We start from the raw sequence: 18,566 nt of genomic DNA, 5'->3' as shown, positions 1-18,566 counted from the left end.
TTGGGTTTGTGCCAGACATAATTTTCCTTGATGGCCAAAAAGCTCAATTTTAGTCTTATCTGACCAGAGTACCTTCTTCCATATGTTTGGGGAGTCTCCCACATGCCTTTTGGTGAACACCAAACGTGTTTGCTTATTTTCTTATTTAAGCAATGGCTTTTTTTCTGGCCACTCTTCCATAAAGCCCAGCTCTGTGGACTATACAGCTTTAAGTGGTCCTATGGACAGATACTCCAATCTCTGCTGTGGAGCTCTGCAGCTCCTTCAGGGTTATCTTTGGTCTCTTTGTTGCCTCTCTGATTAATGCCCTCTTTGCCTGGTTTGTGAGTTTTGGTGGGCGGCCTTCTCTTGGCAGGTTTGTTGTGGTGCCATATTCTTTAAAAATTGTAATAATGGATTTAATGGTGCTCCCTGGGATGTTCAAAGTTTCAGATATTTTTTTATAACAATCCTGATCAGTACTTCTCCACAACTTTGTCCCTGACCTGTTTGAAGAGCTTCTTGGTCTTCATGGTGCTCCTTGCTTAATGGTGTTGCAGACTCTGGGGCCTTTCAGAACATGTGTATATATACTGAGATCATGTGCCACTTAAATAAAGTCCACCTGTGTGCAATCTAACTAATTATGTGACTTCTGAAGGTAATTGGTTCACCAGATCTTATTTAGGAGCTTCATAGTAAATGGGGTGATTATATATGCACACACCACTTTTCAGTTTTTATTATTTCAAATTTTTTGAAACAAGTAATTTTTTTTCATTTCACTTCAACAATTTGGACTTTTTTGTGCATGTCCATTACATGAAATGCAAATAAAAATCTATTTAAATTACAGTTTGTAATGCAACAAAATAGGAGACCTGAAGAGAGCTGGGACCACAGTCTCAAAGAAAACCATTAGTAACACACTACGCCGTCATGTATTAAAATCCTGCAGCTCACGCAAGGTCCCTCTGCTCAAGCCAGCGCATGTCCAGGCCCGTCTGAAGTTTTCCAATGACCGTCTGGATGATCCAGAGGAGGAATGGGAGAAGGTCATGTGGTCTGATGAGACAAAAATATATATATTTGGTCTAAACTCCACTCGCCGTGTTTGGAGGAAGAAGAAGGATGAGTACAACCCCAAAATCACCATCCCAACCTTGAAGCATGGAGGTGGAAACATCATTATTTGGGGATGCTTTTCTACAAAGGGGACAAGACGACTGCACCGTATTGAGGGGAGGATGGATGGGGCCATGTATCGCGAGATCTTGGCCAACAACCTCCTTCCCTCAGTAAGATGAGCCTTAAGGAAACAAAGATGCAAACTTTAGAAGTTGAATTGGACCAGCAAGAAAACAGAATTGAGACAAAACAAGATGAGGATACTGTCCTTACCGGAAGACAAGGAAAAAGGAGACCTTTCCAGCTACGTGGTCCAGCTGATATCAGAGGAACTTGGCGTGGGTATAAAACCAGTAGATCTGGAAGGAAACAGAATATATCTTTGCATGGTTTCAAACTATCAGACCAAAATCAACATTCGGAATGCACAAGAAAGAGATGAACATTTGCAAATAAATTCATTAAAAATCATACAATGTGATTTTCTGGATTTTTTTTCTGTCATAGTTGAAGTGTACCTGTAAAATTACAGGCCTCTCTCGTCTTTTTAAGTGGGAGAACTTGCACAATTGGTGGCTGACTAAACACTTTTTTGCCCCACTGTATGTATTCAGAATCCCCGAGCTGACAAGATACAAATCTGTTCCCCTGAACAAGGCAGTTAACCCACTGTTCCCCTGAACAAGGCAGTTAACCCACTGTTCCCCTGAACAAGGCAGTTAACCCACTGTTCCCCTGAACAAGGCAGTTAACCCACTGTTCCCCTGGACAAGGCAGTTAACCCACTGTTCCCCTGAACAAGGCAGTTAACCCACTGTTCCCCTGAACAAGATAGTTAACCCACTGTTCCCCTGAACAAGATAGTTAACCCACTGTTCCCCTGAACAAGATAGTTAACCCACTGTTCCCCCTGAACAAGATAGTTAACCCACTGTTCCCCTGAACAAGATAGTTAACCCACTGTTCCCCTGAACAAGATAGTTAACCCACTGTTCCCCCTGAACAAGATAGTTAACCCACTGTTCCTAGGCTGTCATTGTAAATAAGAATTTGTTCTTAACTGACTTGCCTAGTTAAATAAAGGTTAAAAAAAGAATAATAAGTATTCAGACCCTTTACTCAGTACTTTGTTGAAGCACCTTTGACAGCGATTACAGTCTTGAGTCTTAAGTATGATGCTACAAGCTTGGCACACCTGTATTTGGGTAGTTTCTCCCATTCTTCTCTGCAGATCCTCTCAAGCTCTGTCAGGTTGGATGAGGAGCGTCACTGCACAGCTATTTCCAGGTCTCTCAATAGATGTTTGATCGGGTTCAAGTCCAGGCTCTGGCTGGGCCACTCAAAGACATTCAGAGAAATGTTCCAAAGCCACTCCTGCTTTGTGTGCTGAGGGTCGTTGTCCTTTTGGAAGGTGAACCTTCGCCCCAGTCTGAGGTCCCGAGCGTTCTGGAGCAGGTTGTCATCAAGAATCTCTCTGTCCTTTGCTCTGTTCATCTTTGCTGCGATCCTGACTAGTCTCCCAGTCCCTGCCACTGAAAAACATCCCCACAGCATGATGCTGCCATCACCATCCTTCGCCGGAGGGATGGTGCCAGGTTTGTGAGAGTCTTTAGGTGCCTTTTGGCAAACTCCAAGCGGGCTGTCGTGTGCCTTTTGCTGAGGAATGTCTATGGCCACTCTACCATAAAGGCCTGATTGGTGGACTGCTGCAGAGATGGTTGTCCTTCTGGAAGGTTCTCCCATCTCCACAAAGGAACTATGTAGCTCTGTCAAAGTGACCATCAGGTTCTTGGTCACCTCCCTGACCAAGGCCATTCTCCCCTGATTGCCCAGTTTGGCCGGGTGGCCAGCTCCAGGAAGAGTCTTGGTGGTTCCAAACTTCTTCCATTTAAGAATGGTGGAGGCCACTGTGTTCTTGGGGACCTTCAATGCTGCAGACATTTTTTGGTACCCTTCAACAGATCTGTGCCTCGACACTATTCTGTCTCGGAGCTCTACGGACAATTCCTTCGACCTCATGGCTTGGTTTTTGCTGACATGTTCCCCTGAACTGTTCCCCTGGTCAACTGTGGGACCTTATATAGACAGGTGTTTGCCCTACCAAAACATGTCCAATCAATTGAGCAAAGGGTCTGTATACTTATGTAAATAAGGTATTTCTGTTTTTTGTCTAAAAACATGTTTTCGTTTTGTCGTTATGGGGTATTGTGTGTATGAGATAAAAATCAAGACTTTATTTCAGTTTTAGAATACGGCTGTAACAAAATATATAAAAAGGAAAGAGTCTGAATGTTCTGTATACTATTATTAAATCACAAGGTATTACAACCACAATACTTACCATGCCTTTATTTCACCTTTATTTAACCAGGTAGGCTAGTTGAGAACACCTTTATTTAACCGGGTAGGCTAGTTGAGAACACCTTTATTTAACCAGGTAGGCTAGTTGAGAACAAGTTCTCATTTACAACTGCGACCTGGCCAAGATAAAGCAAAGCAGTGCGACAAAAACAACAACACAGAGTTACACGTGGAATAAACAAAACATACAGTCAATAATACAGTAGAACAAAAGAAAACAAAAAGTCTATATACAGTGAGTGCAAATGAGGTAAGATAAGGGAATTAATGCAATAACTGAACTGAACACTATCAGAGAAGTAGTTGGTGAACCAGGCGAGGCAATCAATTGAGAAACCAAGGCTGTCGAGTCTGCCGAAGAGGATGTGGTGATTGACAGAGTCGAAAGCCTTGGCCAGGTCGATGAAAAGTTAATTTCTTAGCTACATTTTTTTTGCAGTATGACTTTAGTGCCTTGTTGCAAACAAGATGCATGTTTTGGAATATTTTTATTCTGTACTGTGTCATTTAGGTTAGTATTGTGGAGTAACTACAATGTTGTTGATCCATCCTCAGTTTCTCTGTAACTGTTTTAAAGTCACCATTGGCCTCATGGTGAAATCCCTGAGCAGTTTCCTTCCTCTCCGGCAACTGAGTTAGGAAGGATGCCTGTATCTTTGTAGTGACTGGGTGTATTGATACACCATCCAAAGTGTAATGAATTACTTCACCATGCTCAAAGGGATATTCAATGTCTGTTTTTAATTTGTACCAATCTACCAATAGGTGCCCTTCTCTGTGAGGCATTGGAAAACCTCCCTGGTCTTTGTGGTTGAAATGAAATTCTCTATTGAGGAACCAACCAGATAATTGTATGTGTGGGGTACAGAGATGAGCTCGTCATTCAAAATCATGTTAAATACTATTACTGGAGACCGAGTGATTCCATCTTATTATGTGACTTGTTAAGCAAAATTGTACTCCTGAAATTATTTAGACTTGCCTTAACAAAGTGGTTGAATACTTATTGACTGAAGACATTTCAGCTTTTCATTTTTAATTCATGTGTAAACATTTCTTTAAACATAATTCCACTTTAACATTATGGGGTATTGTGGGTAGGCCAGTGACAATTTAACCCATTTTAAATTCAGGCTGTAGTGGAAAATGTCAAAGGGGTGTGAATACTGTCTTTAAAGCACAGTAAGTGGCAGTCCTTCTCCAATGTATTGTCTTGTGTATGTATATACATAATCCCTAGGCTTTTGGTACATTAGGAGACGAGTTGGAGCTTAAAAGCCCTAGAACAGTACAAGTGAAGAAATAAGTACGCTGCTTTGTGTTCTCTGTTAAATCGTCTGCTCAGTCCACCTGCTCTATACATGTGTTGTATACAATAACTATGTATGTATACATGGATCCTACCATTCAATGGGATGTCCGCTGCCCTCATCTCTTAAAAGGTTTGATCAGGTTCTTCAGTGATAGACGGAACAGACACGGTTAACTTTGATCTTATACAAATAAAACAAAAGCAAGAAGTCTAACTAACTACATGGTTTGTGCATATGGGCTCCATCAACCTAAAGAGATGGTCAACCAATGTGGGTTTTTTGTTACATAAAAAAAAATAGAAGAAGAGTTAGTTTGGAGAGGCTATGCTGCCACCTACTGTTCAAATCAAATTAAATCAAATTGTATTGGTCACATGCAGATGTTATTGTGAGTGTAAGGAAATGCTTGTAATAGAAGAGGTGTAGATTCCTGATTAATCTTAATTTTATTAATTGTATCTTTATTTAAACGTTTTTTAATTTAACTAGGCAAGTCAGTTAAGAAGAAATTCTTACTTACAATGATGACAGATTTTCACCTTGTCGGCTCGGGGATTCGATCCAGCAACCCTTCAGTTACTGGCCCAATGCTCTAACCGCTAGGGTACCTGCTGTCCCTACACTCTAACCCCTGGGGTACCTGCCGTCCCCACATTCTAACCACTAGGGTACCTGCCGTCCCTTCACTCTGTAATGTAATGATGTAATGATATCGTATCGTTCTCTCATGCTTAATTACACCAACAGAAAATACACAACAGAGTATGGAGAATGAACAGAGCGCATCTTCAAGACCCAAAATGTATTATATACGTTAATTAAAAATAAAAACCTTGACCATTACAAAATGTAGATATAGAGGACAGAGAAAAGCCAACCCCGACATAATTTGGGATACCTTTAAAACCTCTACAGGATCGGTGGGTCCCCCTCGGTGGGGGGGGTCCCCCTCATTACCAACCCCTACGCTATGTATTTTCCACTAGCTGCCCCAACACCACAGAAAGCGCTGAGCTACCTTACTCAAGAAAGCAAAAAAGAGACCATGTTTGTATGCGGCTGTATTAACAAAAAGTTGTTGCTTTTTACATTCTTTGCAAACTGAAATGTGACACGTATTATTATTAAATAATATACAAAACAGGTGAGGCTCAAAATGACGAGTCGCCACTGTAATTCAAATTGGAAAAGCTTCTATTAAAATGCATATAAAATCAGAATTAAACAACAGTTGGAGGGATCCGACAGCCTTCTTAGACTTAACAACTGTTAGTTGTTATCAGCAGACAACAACAAAATCACTAAAACCAGAGATCACCCAAGAAGAAATATTAGATCCTGTTAAAACATTCACACAGAGAAAAGCACCAGGCTATGGCTTCCCCAAATAATTATATTCAATGTTTTGGGACCAAGTCACTTAATTCAGTGTTACCCAATTTCATGTATCAAACAGTTATTTCAGTTATATTGAAACCAGGTAAATCTGGAGAGTCCCCTGCAGACGACAGAGCCATGTTTAATCATTTACGACAATAAAAACATGTGCAAAACTCATAAGCAACAGAATGTAAAGTCTTACCAGACTTGATACATATTAATCAAACAGGGTTTATTAAAAATAGACATTTACAAACATGATTCAGTATAATACAATACACTAAAAAACAAGATATATATTTATAAATAATGGCTTTGATGCCGAAAGCCTTTCGAACGTCTTGAATGGCCTTTTCTATTCAAAAATATTTCCATGTGAAATAATACATTTCATAAAAATATTATAGAAATAATACATTATCTGAGGAATGCTTTAGAAAGGGGGACAAGACAGGGGTGTCCCCTCTCCTCCCTCCTGTTTGCACTGGCAATTGAACTGCTTGCAGAAAGAATTAGACAAGACCCAAACGTAACAGGTATCAGTATTGATAAACATGAATATAAACTAAACTTATTTGCAGATGATCTCCTGAAATACCTGACAAATATTAAAAACTCAATGGCAAATATTGAAAACTCAATGCCCCCCTTGCTAAAAAATAATGTATTTTCAGAATACTCTTAAAATCACACAATATAAAAATTTACGTGGAAAAATTTGAAATAACAGCAATAAGAAAAATAAAACAAATAACGAATGATCTATAGCAATCCTATAAGTCGACCACAAAAAAATATAAAGTACTTAGGATGCTTAATAAGTGACAACACACAACATATAAATATAACATTATCCCATTACTCAACCATATAGAAACATATCTAATTAAATTGAACAGTCTTCCCGTATATCCTACAGGTAGAGTCAACCTATTCAGAATGGCATGGCTCATAAAGTTTTCATATTTCTTCTCGGTAATACTAATTAGCCCACTAAAGACATTCTTTAAAAAAGTATACTCTGTCATAATAGACTTTAAAAATAACTGATATTAGCACAAATGGAGGGAATGTTGGAACATTCTAACGACATTACAGGTAACTAAAATATACACTTAATCCAGCTCAAACCTGTATAGAATGTATTATACAAGATAATACAATCACACATTCTACAGCACAACAGCAGACCCGATAATAATACATTCTTTCAGTCCAAAAGCTATGGGCGGAGTTAGAAAAAGTATACTTAAAACCTGGAAATCAACCAATCCTCCATGGTTAAGACAACGGAAAAAATCATATGCTTCATTTTCTGAATATTGAAGGAGCGTGGGTAACGGAGGGGAACAAAATGGTGCAATTTGAGGACATGTGGCGGACAGTAGTGAGAACAGGTGGGTCTAGACAGCAGAGTAGTGAGAACAGGTGGGTCTAGACAGGACAGTAGTGAGAACAGGTGGGTCTAGACAGCAGAGTAGTGAGAACAGGTGGGTCTAGACAGCAGAGTAGTGAGAACAGGTGGGTCTAGACAGGACAGTAGTGAGAACAGGTGGGTCTAGACAGGACAGTAGTGAGAACAGGTGGGTCTAGACAGGACAGTAGTGAGAACAGGTGGGTCTAGACAGGACAGTAGTGAGAACAGTTGGGTCTAGACAGCAGAGTAGTGAGAACAGGTGGGTCTAGACAGGACAGTAGTGAGAACAGGTGGGTCTAGACAGCAGAGTAGTGAGAACAGGTGGGTCTAGACAGGACAGTAGTGAGAACAGGTGGGTCTAGACAGGACAGTAGTGAGAACAGGTGGGTCTAGACAGGACAGTAGTGAGAACAGGTGGGTCTAGACAGCAGAGTAGTGAGAACAGGTGGGTCTAGACAGGACAGTAGTGAGAACAGGTGGGTCTAGACAGCAGAGTAGTGAGAACAGGTGGGTCTAGACAGGACAGTAGTGAGAACAGGTGGGTCTAGACAGGACAGTAGTGAGAACAGGTGGGTCTAGACAGCAGAGTAGTGAGAACAGGTGGGTCTAGACAGGAGTGATGTTAAAATCTAAATCAAGATTTTATTGTTCACCTACACATATTTAGCAGATGTTATTGCGGGTGTAGTGAAATACTTGTGTTGTTGATGTTTGTGTGCTGTCTTTTGTTTCGTATTTTATTATTTTTTAAAAACATCTAAAAAATGAAAAGTATGTACAGATGATACATTATTATTGTTATTATTATCATGTCTGTTCCTCAGGGCCATGTTCTGCAGTAACTCAGGGCCATGTTCTGCAGTAACTCAGGGCCATGTTCTGCAGTAACTCAGGGCCATGTTCTGCAGTAACTCAGGGCCATGTTCTGCAGTAACTCAGGGCCATGTTCTGCAGTAACTCAGGGCCATGTTCTGCAGTAACTCAGGGCCATGTTCTGCAGTAACTCAGGGCCATGTTCTGCAGTAACTCAGGGCCATGTTCTGCAGTAACTCAGGGCCATGTTCTGCAGTAACTCAGGGCCATGTTCTGCAGTAACTCAGGGCCATGTTCTGCAGTAACTTGTCATGTCTGTTCCTCAGGGCCATGTTCTGCAGTAACTTGTCATGTCTATTCCTCAGGGCCATGTTCTGCAGTAACTTGTCATGTCTGTTCCTCAGGGCCATGTTCTGCAGTAACTTGTCATGTCTGTTCCTCAGGGCCATGTTCTGCAGTAACTTGTCATGTCTGTTCCTCAGGGCCATGTTCTGCAGTAACTTGTCATGTCTGTTCCTCAGGGCCATGTTCTGCAGTAACTTTGTGGAGAGCAGACAGGGTCGTGTGGATCTGAAGGGTATCTCCCCTGACGTGCTCAGTGGCATAGTGGACTATGTGTATACAGGAGCCATCACCATCAGCATGGACATAGTGCTGCCTCTAATGCAGGCTGCCTCTATGCTGCACTATGGACGGCTGTTTGAGGCCTGCTCCACCTTCCTTCAGGTGACTACAGATGGAAATCAGCTTTGTTGCTAACTCTGGGACTGTTAGGGAGATTGATTTTGAAACTGCAGCTTTGATTGATGTGATTGTGCCACTAACTCCTGATTGTGTTTGTGAATCAGGCCTCCCTTTGCAAAATAGACTTTTGTCTCACACGGTCTTTGTTAAATTATAATATATTTCAGGAGCAGCTGAGCCCAGACAACTGTCTCAGTATGATCAGGTTGTCTGAGATCCTCCACTGTGACAGTCTGAAGGAGAAGGCTAAGGAGATGGCCGTGAGGAGCTTCTCAGACGTAGCTGCCTCCGAAGACTTCTGTGAGCTCTCCTTACCGGAGCTTATGTGTTACCTGGAGGACGACCGACTGTGTGCAGAGGAGGAGCAGGTGATATGAGATGAGGAGAGATGAGTAAAGAAGAGATGTGAAAAATAGGATTAGATAAAAAAATAATATTGTTTCTAACATGGGGGGGTTAGTACTAAAAGTAAAATTTCACAGGTGTTTGAGACCCTCCTGGCGTGGATCCACCACGACCCGTTCTCCCGGCGCGGCGCCATCCACGACCTCTTCAAGAAGGTGCGCCTGCGCTACATCCACCCCACCTACCTGTTCCAGTTCATCGCCAACGACCCGCTAGTGCAGTCCTCCACGCTCTGCACTGAGATCATTGAGTCCGTCCGTCGCCTCATGCTCTCGGTCAGTGCCAAGTGTGGTCGTGAGCTGAAGCCCCTCTGGACCACACCGCGCCGCTACACCTGCCGAGAGACGCTCGTTGTGGTCGGGGGGCGCAAAAATAACGAGCAGACATCCCGGGAAGCCCTGCTCTATGACGAGAGGACTCAGCGCTGGCAGTGGCTGGCCAAGCTGCCCCTGCGACTCTACAAGGCCTCCTACGTCTGTATCCACAGCATCCTGTATGTGGTGGGGGGGCTCAGCCTCAGCATGGCCTCAGGAGACAGCTCTGTGTCTGCCACCGTCTACACCCTCTCCCTCAAGACCAACCAGGTATGAAGGGGCTAGCATACCCACAGCACTGACGGTTTGTCCAGAAAATAGGTATTTTTAAATTAGATTTTATTGTGCTGATCCATAATTATTTTGTATTGTGTATTTATGAAAATGGTACATTTCAACCTTAGCTGCTATTGATACCATGTAATGCTGCCTTATTGAAACCCACATGTCTCTGTGACCAGTGGAGGACGGCTGAGCCCATGTTGGAGCCGCGCTACGCTCATCAGAGTGTCTCCTATCTCCACTTCATCTTTGTCCTGGGGGGGATCGGAGTTGACAAACAGATCTCCAACTCCGTGGAGAGGTACAACAGTATGTTTAACCAATGGGAGGCCATGGCTCCTCTCCCCAGCGCCGTGCTGCACCCCGCCGTCGCCGCCAACGACCAGAGGGTCTATGTGTTCGGAGGGGAGGACGCCATGCAGAACCCTGTCAGGGAGATACAGGTAACCCTCAATCAACCAACCCACCAATCAATCAACCCACCCATCAATCAATCAATCAACCCACCCATCAATCAATCAACCCACCAATCCATCCAGAACAGAAACAGTTTAAACAAAGAAGGGAGGAGACAATTCCTTTAGCGTGTATTATGCTAATAGCCTGACAGATGGTTGATGGATCTTAATCTTTGATATCATTGACCAGAGGTGGAGAGAGTGGTGAGGCGAAGAAAATAAAAAATGATGGGGTCCGTAGTTTTTCCTGATTTGGTAACCTAACCAGGTAAAACTCTGGACCGTATACGGTATGACGCGACTAATCCGTGTGTAAAAAAGGTTCAATAATTTTTCTAATCAGGTCACATGGTTTTGAAAAACTCCTGGCCTTGGGGAGGATGAAAACCCTGTCAAACTGCAGCTACCCTGTTCTTGTTCATATGAGTTGTGTTTTTAAAGAAGAACTAGGGGGCGTTTCCTATACACAGAGAAAGCAACGTGATTGGACAATAAATCTCACAGGGCTTGTTTTATGCAGCTTTTCATTGTGTAGTCCTGCCCTATGCAACTGTAGGCCTAATTACACATTACGTAACAGACTGTCAGCTATTGTGTAAATTATTAACTGGAATGAATTAATACATTTTGGATTGTAAAGTGTTGGTAGTCTCGTCAGCCCAAGTTTGAATATTAATCAAATTTGATCCCGTTCACATTTTTCTCACAAACAAATGGGCTATAAATATACAACTTTACCACTTCCTTTACACTGGCCAGAGGGGCAGGGGTGCATAGTAAGCTACACTAAAGCCTGGTCTCATGAACTCAACGTAACATAGTAAAGTAAGTAGATACTAAAATTAGTATGATATGTTATGTTTGGTATGGTTACACAAGACAAAACTTTACATAATAAGGCAAAATAAGGGTGGATGGTCGGGGTGAATGGGTGGGCATATAACTCTAACCCAAAGGTTGCGTGTTCGAATCTCATCAAGGAGTACATTAGCTAATTAACAACTTTGCACCTACTCTACACCTACTGTTAGCTAACCCTTCCGCTAACCTTAACCCCTAGCTAACATTAGCCACCTAGCTAACGTTGGCCACGACAAATTGGATTTGCTACATATAATACGATTTTCAAATTCATAACATGTTGTACGAATTGGATGATGGACATCCACAAATGAAAACATACCATACAGTAACATATCATACTAATTGGAGTGTCTGAGATTTACATTTACTATGTTACATCTACCTCTCAGTCCAGGCTGTTGACAATGAAGCTGCTGTTGTTAGTACATTTACTATGTTACATCTACTTCTCAGTCCAGGCTGTTGACAATGAAGCTGCTGTTGTTAGTACATTTACTATGTTACATCTACCTCTCAGTCCAGGTTGTTGACAATGAAGCTGCTGTTGTTAGTACATTTACTATGTTACATCTACCTCTCAGTCCAGGCTGTTGACAATGAAGCTGCTGTTAGTACATTTACTATGTTACATCTACCTCTCAGTCCAGGCTGTTGACTATGAAGCTGCTGTTGTTAGTACATTTACTATGTTACATCTACCTCTCAGTCCAGGTTGTTGACAATGAAGCTGTTGTTAGTACATTTACTATGTTACATCTACCTCTCAGTCCAGGCTGTTGACTATGAAGCTGCTGTTGTTAGTACATTTACTATGTTACATCTACCTCTCAGTCCAGGCTGTTGACAATGAAGCTGTTGTTAGTACATTTACCATGTTACATCTACCTCTCAGTCCAGGCTGTTGACAATGAAGCTGCTGTTGTTAGTAGCCTACAGTTGACCAGACAGACATTTGTTATATTTGTCAAGCAATACAGCTAATGTTTTAGGTCTAAATCAGTGGTCACCAACCTTTTCTGAGTCAAGATCACTTTCCCAGTCAAAAAGCAAACCGAGATCTACATTAACCCACACAAACAGTTTTGTAGGAACGAGGTTTGGGCAGTAAGCCTAGTACATTATCACAGCATATTGGCTATATGATTGGCCTGCCAATATTGTTAATCAGACCATATTATATTTCAAAACTCGAGCTTTGATAAGAAAATAGATCAGTTGGTTTGTGGAGCATGAATTGAAATAATTATATCATTTATTTAACTGGACTGATGGTACCTGCATCGAGGTCAAATCACGACGTCATTGATCTTCAGGTCGAAAAGTCGGAGCTCTAGAAAGAAAGATGCCCGAGTTTCCGACTTGGAATTCCGAGTTGGATGACCGTTCAAAACGATGTTTCCCATCCGCCTCTCACCGTCCCTGCTTTCTCCGTCCTTTCCTCCGGTGAGACTGACCAGAGAGAGGGGACACCGTCTTCCACCTGATGGCGAAACTCGAGTCGCACTGTATCTGCCTCATGCGCAAATTCATGTTGTTCCTATGACCAGAGAAAGTTAAATATTCATTCATATTAAAATGGACACGACGAGCTGCTAATAAGAATCAAACGTGGCTACTCATTCATTGCAGCAGCAGCCCCGAACGGATGTACGGAGAAGTGCGTTTTGTAATAGTGTTGAATATAAACTTAAACATGACATAACAACAGCAGCTCTTTGCTGACAGTCTCTCTGTTGTCATGGTTTTAAAAGTTATTAAATCTATTAACGTGGCTGTGGCCAGAGTCATGGAAGCTCTGTTCCCACGGTGATTTGAGCCATCTGACCGGCAGCGCAGAAGGTGCACTCGATTAAGTCACAGATTTGCCGGTCCCCCGGGTAGGCGGAGTTTGTCTCATGGGAACACTTTGCTACCCGGTGAAACAAGTGCAACAGCTCAACACGATTTAAATAAAAGGTAAGCCTTTATGGTTAGTTGGCTTTTCTACATGTATATTTGGTGATCGCCTAGGAATGCCTTTTAGATCGACCAGTCGGCTGCTACATTTATGTACATTTTTGGTTGTGTCTGTCAGGAGTGATGTGTTATAACATGCTTGCTAATGTAACAGTATAACTTTAGACCGCCCCCTCGCCCATACCCGGGCGTGAACCAGGGACCCTCTGCACACATCAACACCCACGAAGCATCGTTACCCATCGCTCCACAAAAGCCGCGGCCCTTGCAGAGCAAGGGGAACTACTACTTCAAGGTCTCAGAGCAAGTGACGTCTCAGAGCAAGTGACGTCACCGATTGAAACGCTACTTAGCGCGCACCGCTAACTAAGCTAGCCTTCTCACATCCGTTACACTAAATCAATACTGAAAGAGCAGGCCTTGAGCTTTTGTCTGTGCTGTCCCAGTTTCCTTGGGAAGAACCTATCCCATTGTAAAATGGTTAATGTAAGGGTTAAGGCTAGGTTAGGTAAGGGTTAAGGGACAGGGTAGGGATTAGGTTAATGTTAGAGTTTTAGAACAGGGACATCCCAATAGCAGTGACCCTTGAGCTTTGTGCCTGGCCCACAAGACCTCTGATTTCCATGAATCTGATTGGTCAAGATACGCAAAGAGACAAATCGTGAGGCAAATTGGTCTAAAAAAACAGCACTTTGCCTCACCACATATGTTCTGGCAGCCCTTGTCATTGACTGGCTGACTGGCTGGCTGACTGACTGGCTGGCTGACTGACTGACTGGCTGACTGACTGGCTGACTGACTGGCTGACTGACTGACTGGCTGACTGACTGGCTGACTGACTGGCTGACTGGCTGACTGGCTGGCTGACTGGCTGGCTGACTGACTGGCTGGCTGACTGACTGGCTGACTGACTGACTGGCTGACTGACTGGCTGACTGACTGGCTGACTGACTGGCTGACTGGCTGGCTGACTGGCTGGCTGAAACTCTCTCTGGTATCTCTGTCTCTCAGGTGTATCACATCTCCAGGAACCTGTGGTCCAGATTGGAAACCAGGACAGTGAAGAACGTCTGTGCACCTGCTGCTGTCATCGAAGATAAGATCTACATCATTGGAGGTGAACAGGCTGCAGCTTTCAACATGTTTATCTGGTTTACCGGGTCTACCATGTAGAATACCCACAGCTGTTACAGTCCACATGAGTTGATAGCATGTGTCTCTTTTTCATCTTAAATGGAGTCATCTCCTTTCAACTTTATTTACTTTGATGTTGTGATTCTGAACAATCTGTGGGTAGGCTTTGTCCCCAATGGCACCCTGTTCCCTCTGGGCTCTGGTCAAAAGGAGTGCACTACATAGGGAATAGGCTGCAATTTGGGTCGCCGGCTCCCTTAATAGTCATGTGTATTTGAAATGTTTCATTTGTAGGGTACACTAGACGGATGATCGCCTACGACACCAAAGCCAACAAGTTTGTAAAGTGTGAGAACCTGAAGGAGAGGCGAATGCACCACAGCGCCACGGTCATCAACAACAAGCTGTATGTGACGGGGGGGCGCTTCCTGAACGGGCACGACACCATCGAGGACTCGGACTGCTTCGAGTGTTACGACCCCAAGACGGACGTGTGGACCTCCAAGGGGACGCTGCCATACAAACTGTTCGACCACGGCTCCCTGCCTCTGGTCTGTGTCTCCAACAGACCCAACCCCCCCTGAGTGACCCACAACATCTTATCAACATCATCTGGTCGTCTGGAGTCCAACAGTAGGGTGAACAGTGGGACTGACTTCTACAGCTGCCTCTCTGTCCCCCATTACAGATGCAATGTCCTCCACTCCTCCAGTCCATTGTCACATTTGAGCTGGTCCACAAACTGTATATGATCTCTCTGATGAGTGACCCACAACATCCCCAAAACTCCTTGGACTCCTAGCCTAGCCGGCTCCTAACCTAATCTAGCTAGCTACCTGTCATGGACTCCTAGCCTAGACGGCTCCTAACCTAATCTAGCTAGCTACCTGTCATGTTACTCCTTCACAGCAGTTATAATTGGACACCACAGCTGGGATCGGAAACCATCTGAACAGACAGACGTTGGTCTCTTCTCTCACACAGTCACAGGACGTCAACACACGCCTCAGACATGGTCTTGATGCTAGCATCTGTGGCGTTCTAAATCAAAACCGGAGATCTTAGCTGGCAGGCAGAGGTGTCACATTGGCCCCAGGGAGGGAGGGAGGGAGATCGGAGGACAGAGTCTCCACACTCCTCCAAGGGTAAATCTGAAATGACACCCTATTCCCTATACAGTTCACGACTACTGGTCAGAACTAGTTTACTACATAGGGAATAGGGTAGGCTCTGGTCAGAACTAGTTTACTACATAGGGAATAGGGTATGCTCTGGTCAGAACTAGTTTACTACATAGGGAATAGGGTAGGCTCTGGTCAGAACTAGTTTACTACATAGCGAATAGGGTAGGCTCTTGTCAGAACTAGTTTACTACATAGGGAATAGGGTAGGCTCTGGTCAGAACTAGTTTACTACATAGGGAATATGGTAGGCTCTGGTCAAGACAAGGGAATAGGGTGCCATTTCAGACCAACGCTCCCCTACCCAAACTAAGTCCACATAACACTGATTGAAGCCCTGTAACAGAGCTGGATGATATGGCCATAAATTGCCTGAATTGATATAATAACGATAAAGAATAAGGATCCGTCTCTAACATGAAGGTGCACCACAGCTTCTAACAATGTGCACCACAGTTTCTAGTATTAATGTGCACCACAGTTTCTAGTATTAATGTGCACCACAGTTTCTAGTATTAATGTGCACCACAGTTTCTAACAACGTGCACCACAGTTTCTAGTATTAATGTGCACCACAGCTAGCAATGTGCACCACAGTTTCTAGTATTAATGTGCACCACAGTTTCTAGCAATGTGCACCACAGTTTCTAGCAATGTGCACCACAGTTTCTAGCAATGTGCACCACAGTTTCTAGCAATGTGCACCACAGTTTCTAACAATGTGCACCACAGTTTCTAACATGAATGTGCACCACAGTTTCTAGCAATGTGCACCACAGTTTCTAGCAATGTGCACCACAGTTTCTAACAATGTGCACCACAGTTTCTAACATGAATGTGCACCACAGTTTCTAGTATTAATGTGCACCACCGTTTCTAGTATTAATGTGCACCACAGTTTCTAGCATTAATGTGCACCACAGTTTCTGTCATTAATGTGCACCACAGTTTCTAACATGAATGTGCACCATAGTTTCTAACATGAATGTGCACCACAGTTGATAGCATCAATGTGCACCAGTTTCTAACATGAAGGTGCACCACAGTTTCTAACATGAAGGTGCACCACAGTTTCTAACAATGTGCACCACAGTTTATATTAATGAATGTGCACCACAGTTTCTAGTATCAATGTGCACCACAGTTTCTAGCATTAATGTGCACCACAGTTTCTGTCATTAATGTGCACCACAGTTTCTAACATGAATGTGCACCATAGTTTCTAACATGAATGTGCACCACAGTTGATAGCATCAATGTGCACCAGTTTCTAACATGAAGGTGCACCACAGTTTCTAACATGAAGGTGCACCACAGTTTCTAACAATGTGCACCACAGTTTATATTAATGAATGTGCACCACAGTTTCTAGTATCAATGTGCACCACAGTTTCTAGTATCAATGTGCACCACAGTTTCTAGTATCAATGTGCACCACAGTTTCTAGTATCAATGTGCACCACAGTTTCTAGTATCAATGTGCACCACAGTTTCTAACAATGTGCACCACAGTTTCTAACATGAATGTGTACCACATTTTCTAACATGAATGTGCACCACAGTTTCTAACATGAATGTGCACCACAGTTTCTAACATGAATGTGCACCACAGTTTCTGTCATTAATGTGCACCACAGTTTCTAACATGAATGTGCACCATAGTTTCTAACATGAATGTGCACCACAGTTTCTAGTATTAATGTGCACCACAGTTGATAGCATTAATGTGCACCACAGTTTCTAGTATTAGTGTGCACCACAGTTTCTAGTATTAATGTGCACCACAGCTTCTAGCAATGTGCACCACAGTTTCTAGTATTAATGTGCACCACAGTTTCTAACAATGTTCACCACAGTTTCTAGTATTAATGTGCACCACAGTTTCTAACATTAATGTGCACCACAGCTAGCAATGTGCACCACAGTTTCTAGTATTAATGTGCACCACAGTTTCTAGTATTAATGTGCACCACAGTTTCTAGTATTAATGTGCACCACAGTTTCTAGAATTAATGTGCACCACAGTTTCTAGAATTAAGGTGCACCTCAGTTTCTAACAATGTGCACCACAGTTTCTAGCATTGATGTGCACCACAGTTTCTAACAATGTGCACCACAGTTTCTAGCATTAATGTGCACCACAGTTTCTAGTATTAAGGTGCACCTCAGTTTCTAACAATGTGCACCACAGTTTCTAGTATTAATGTGCACCACAGTTTCTAGCATTAATGTCCACCTCAGTTTCTAGCATTAATGTGCACCACAGTTTCTAGAATTAATGTGCACCACAGTTTCTAGTATTAATGTGCACCACAGTTTCTAGTATTAATGTGCACCACAGTTTCCTATTATCCTTTAAACTACTACTGCTAGTTTGATGGTTGTGGCCATCAATTGTCCCATGAACATTCACCCATATTAACAAAGTTATTTAATTTCAACATCACATTTCTCTAGTATGGGCTACTTATCGTAATGAAGGATATCAGTAAAATGTCTGCAATGTTACCGGTATGGTCGGTGTCTACATTTTCTCGGTTTATCTTTCCAGATCTACCCTGTTAATAATTTAGCATAGCAGCCTAGGTATCCATTACAGTTGGATTGCTATATCATAACATACCATATCTTACACTATCCTACCATGATACACCAACCCTACCATAGAATACCATATCTTACACTATCCTACCATGACACATAACCTACCATACCATTTTATACCCTACAATACCATACCCTACCATAGAATACCATAACCTACCATACCATTTTATACCCTACAATACTGTATCCTACCATACCCTACAATACCATACTCTAACATACCCTACAAA

The 18,566-nt window shown here is 42.8% G+C and overlaps 1 protein-coding gene and 1 long non-coding RNA gene across 2 annotated transcripts in view; both read left to right on the top strand.

Annotated features, from left to right (window-relative positions):
• LOC139391885 (kelch-like family member 38a) overlaps positions 1 to 15,397 on the top strand; it is a 31,923-nt gene extending 16,526 nt beyond the window's left edge. Inside the window, exons 3-8 of the mRNA XM_071139503.1 lie at positions 8,913 to 9,117; positions 9,303 to 9,503; positions 9,618 to 10,124; positions 10,316 to 10,579; positions 14,426 to 14,531; positions 14,843 to 15,397. Of these exons, the coding sequence (XP_070995604.1) occupies positions 8,913 to 9,117; positions 9,303 to 9,503; positions 9,618 to 10,124; positions 10,316 to 10,579; positions 14,426 to 14,531; positions 14,843 to 15,132 (1,573 nt within the window). The 3' untranslated portion in view covers positions 15,133 to 15,397. The remainder of the gene's footprint in view (positions 1 to 8,912; positions 9,118 to 9,302; positions 9,504 to 9,617; positions 10,125 to 10,315; positions 10,580 to 14,425; positions 14,532 to 14,842) is intronic.
• A 32-nt stretch (positions 15,398 to 15,429) lies between these two features.
• On the top strand, positions 15,430 to 16,788 carry LOC139391886 (uncharacterized). Its single transcript, XR_011629625.1, has 3 exons — positions 15,430 to 15,775; positions 15,981 to 16,152; positions 16,765 to 16,788. It is a non-coding gene; the product is annotated as an uncharacterized lncRNA (long non-coding RNA).
• Positions 16,789 to 18,566: the final 1,778 nt, after the last annotated feature.

This window comes from Oncorhynchus clarkii, chromosome 32 (assembly GCF_045791955.1).
Source record: "Oncorhynchus clarkii lewisi isolate Uvic-CL-2024 chromosome 32, UVic_Ocla_1.0, whole genome shotgun sequence".
Lineage (NCBI taxonomy): Eukaryota > Metazoa > Chordata > Actinopteri > Salmoniformes > Salmonidae > Oncorhynchus > Oncorhynchus clarkii.
Note: the sequence above shows the minus strand (reverse complement) of the source record. Positions and strands in the feature narration are given on the sequence as shown.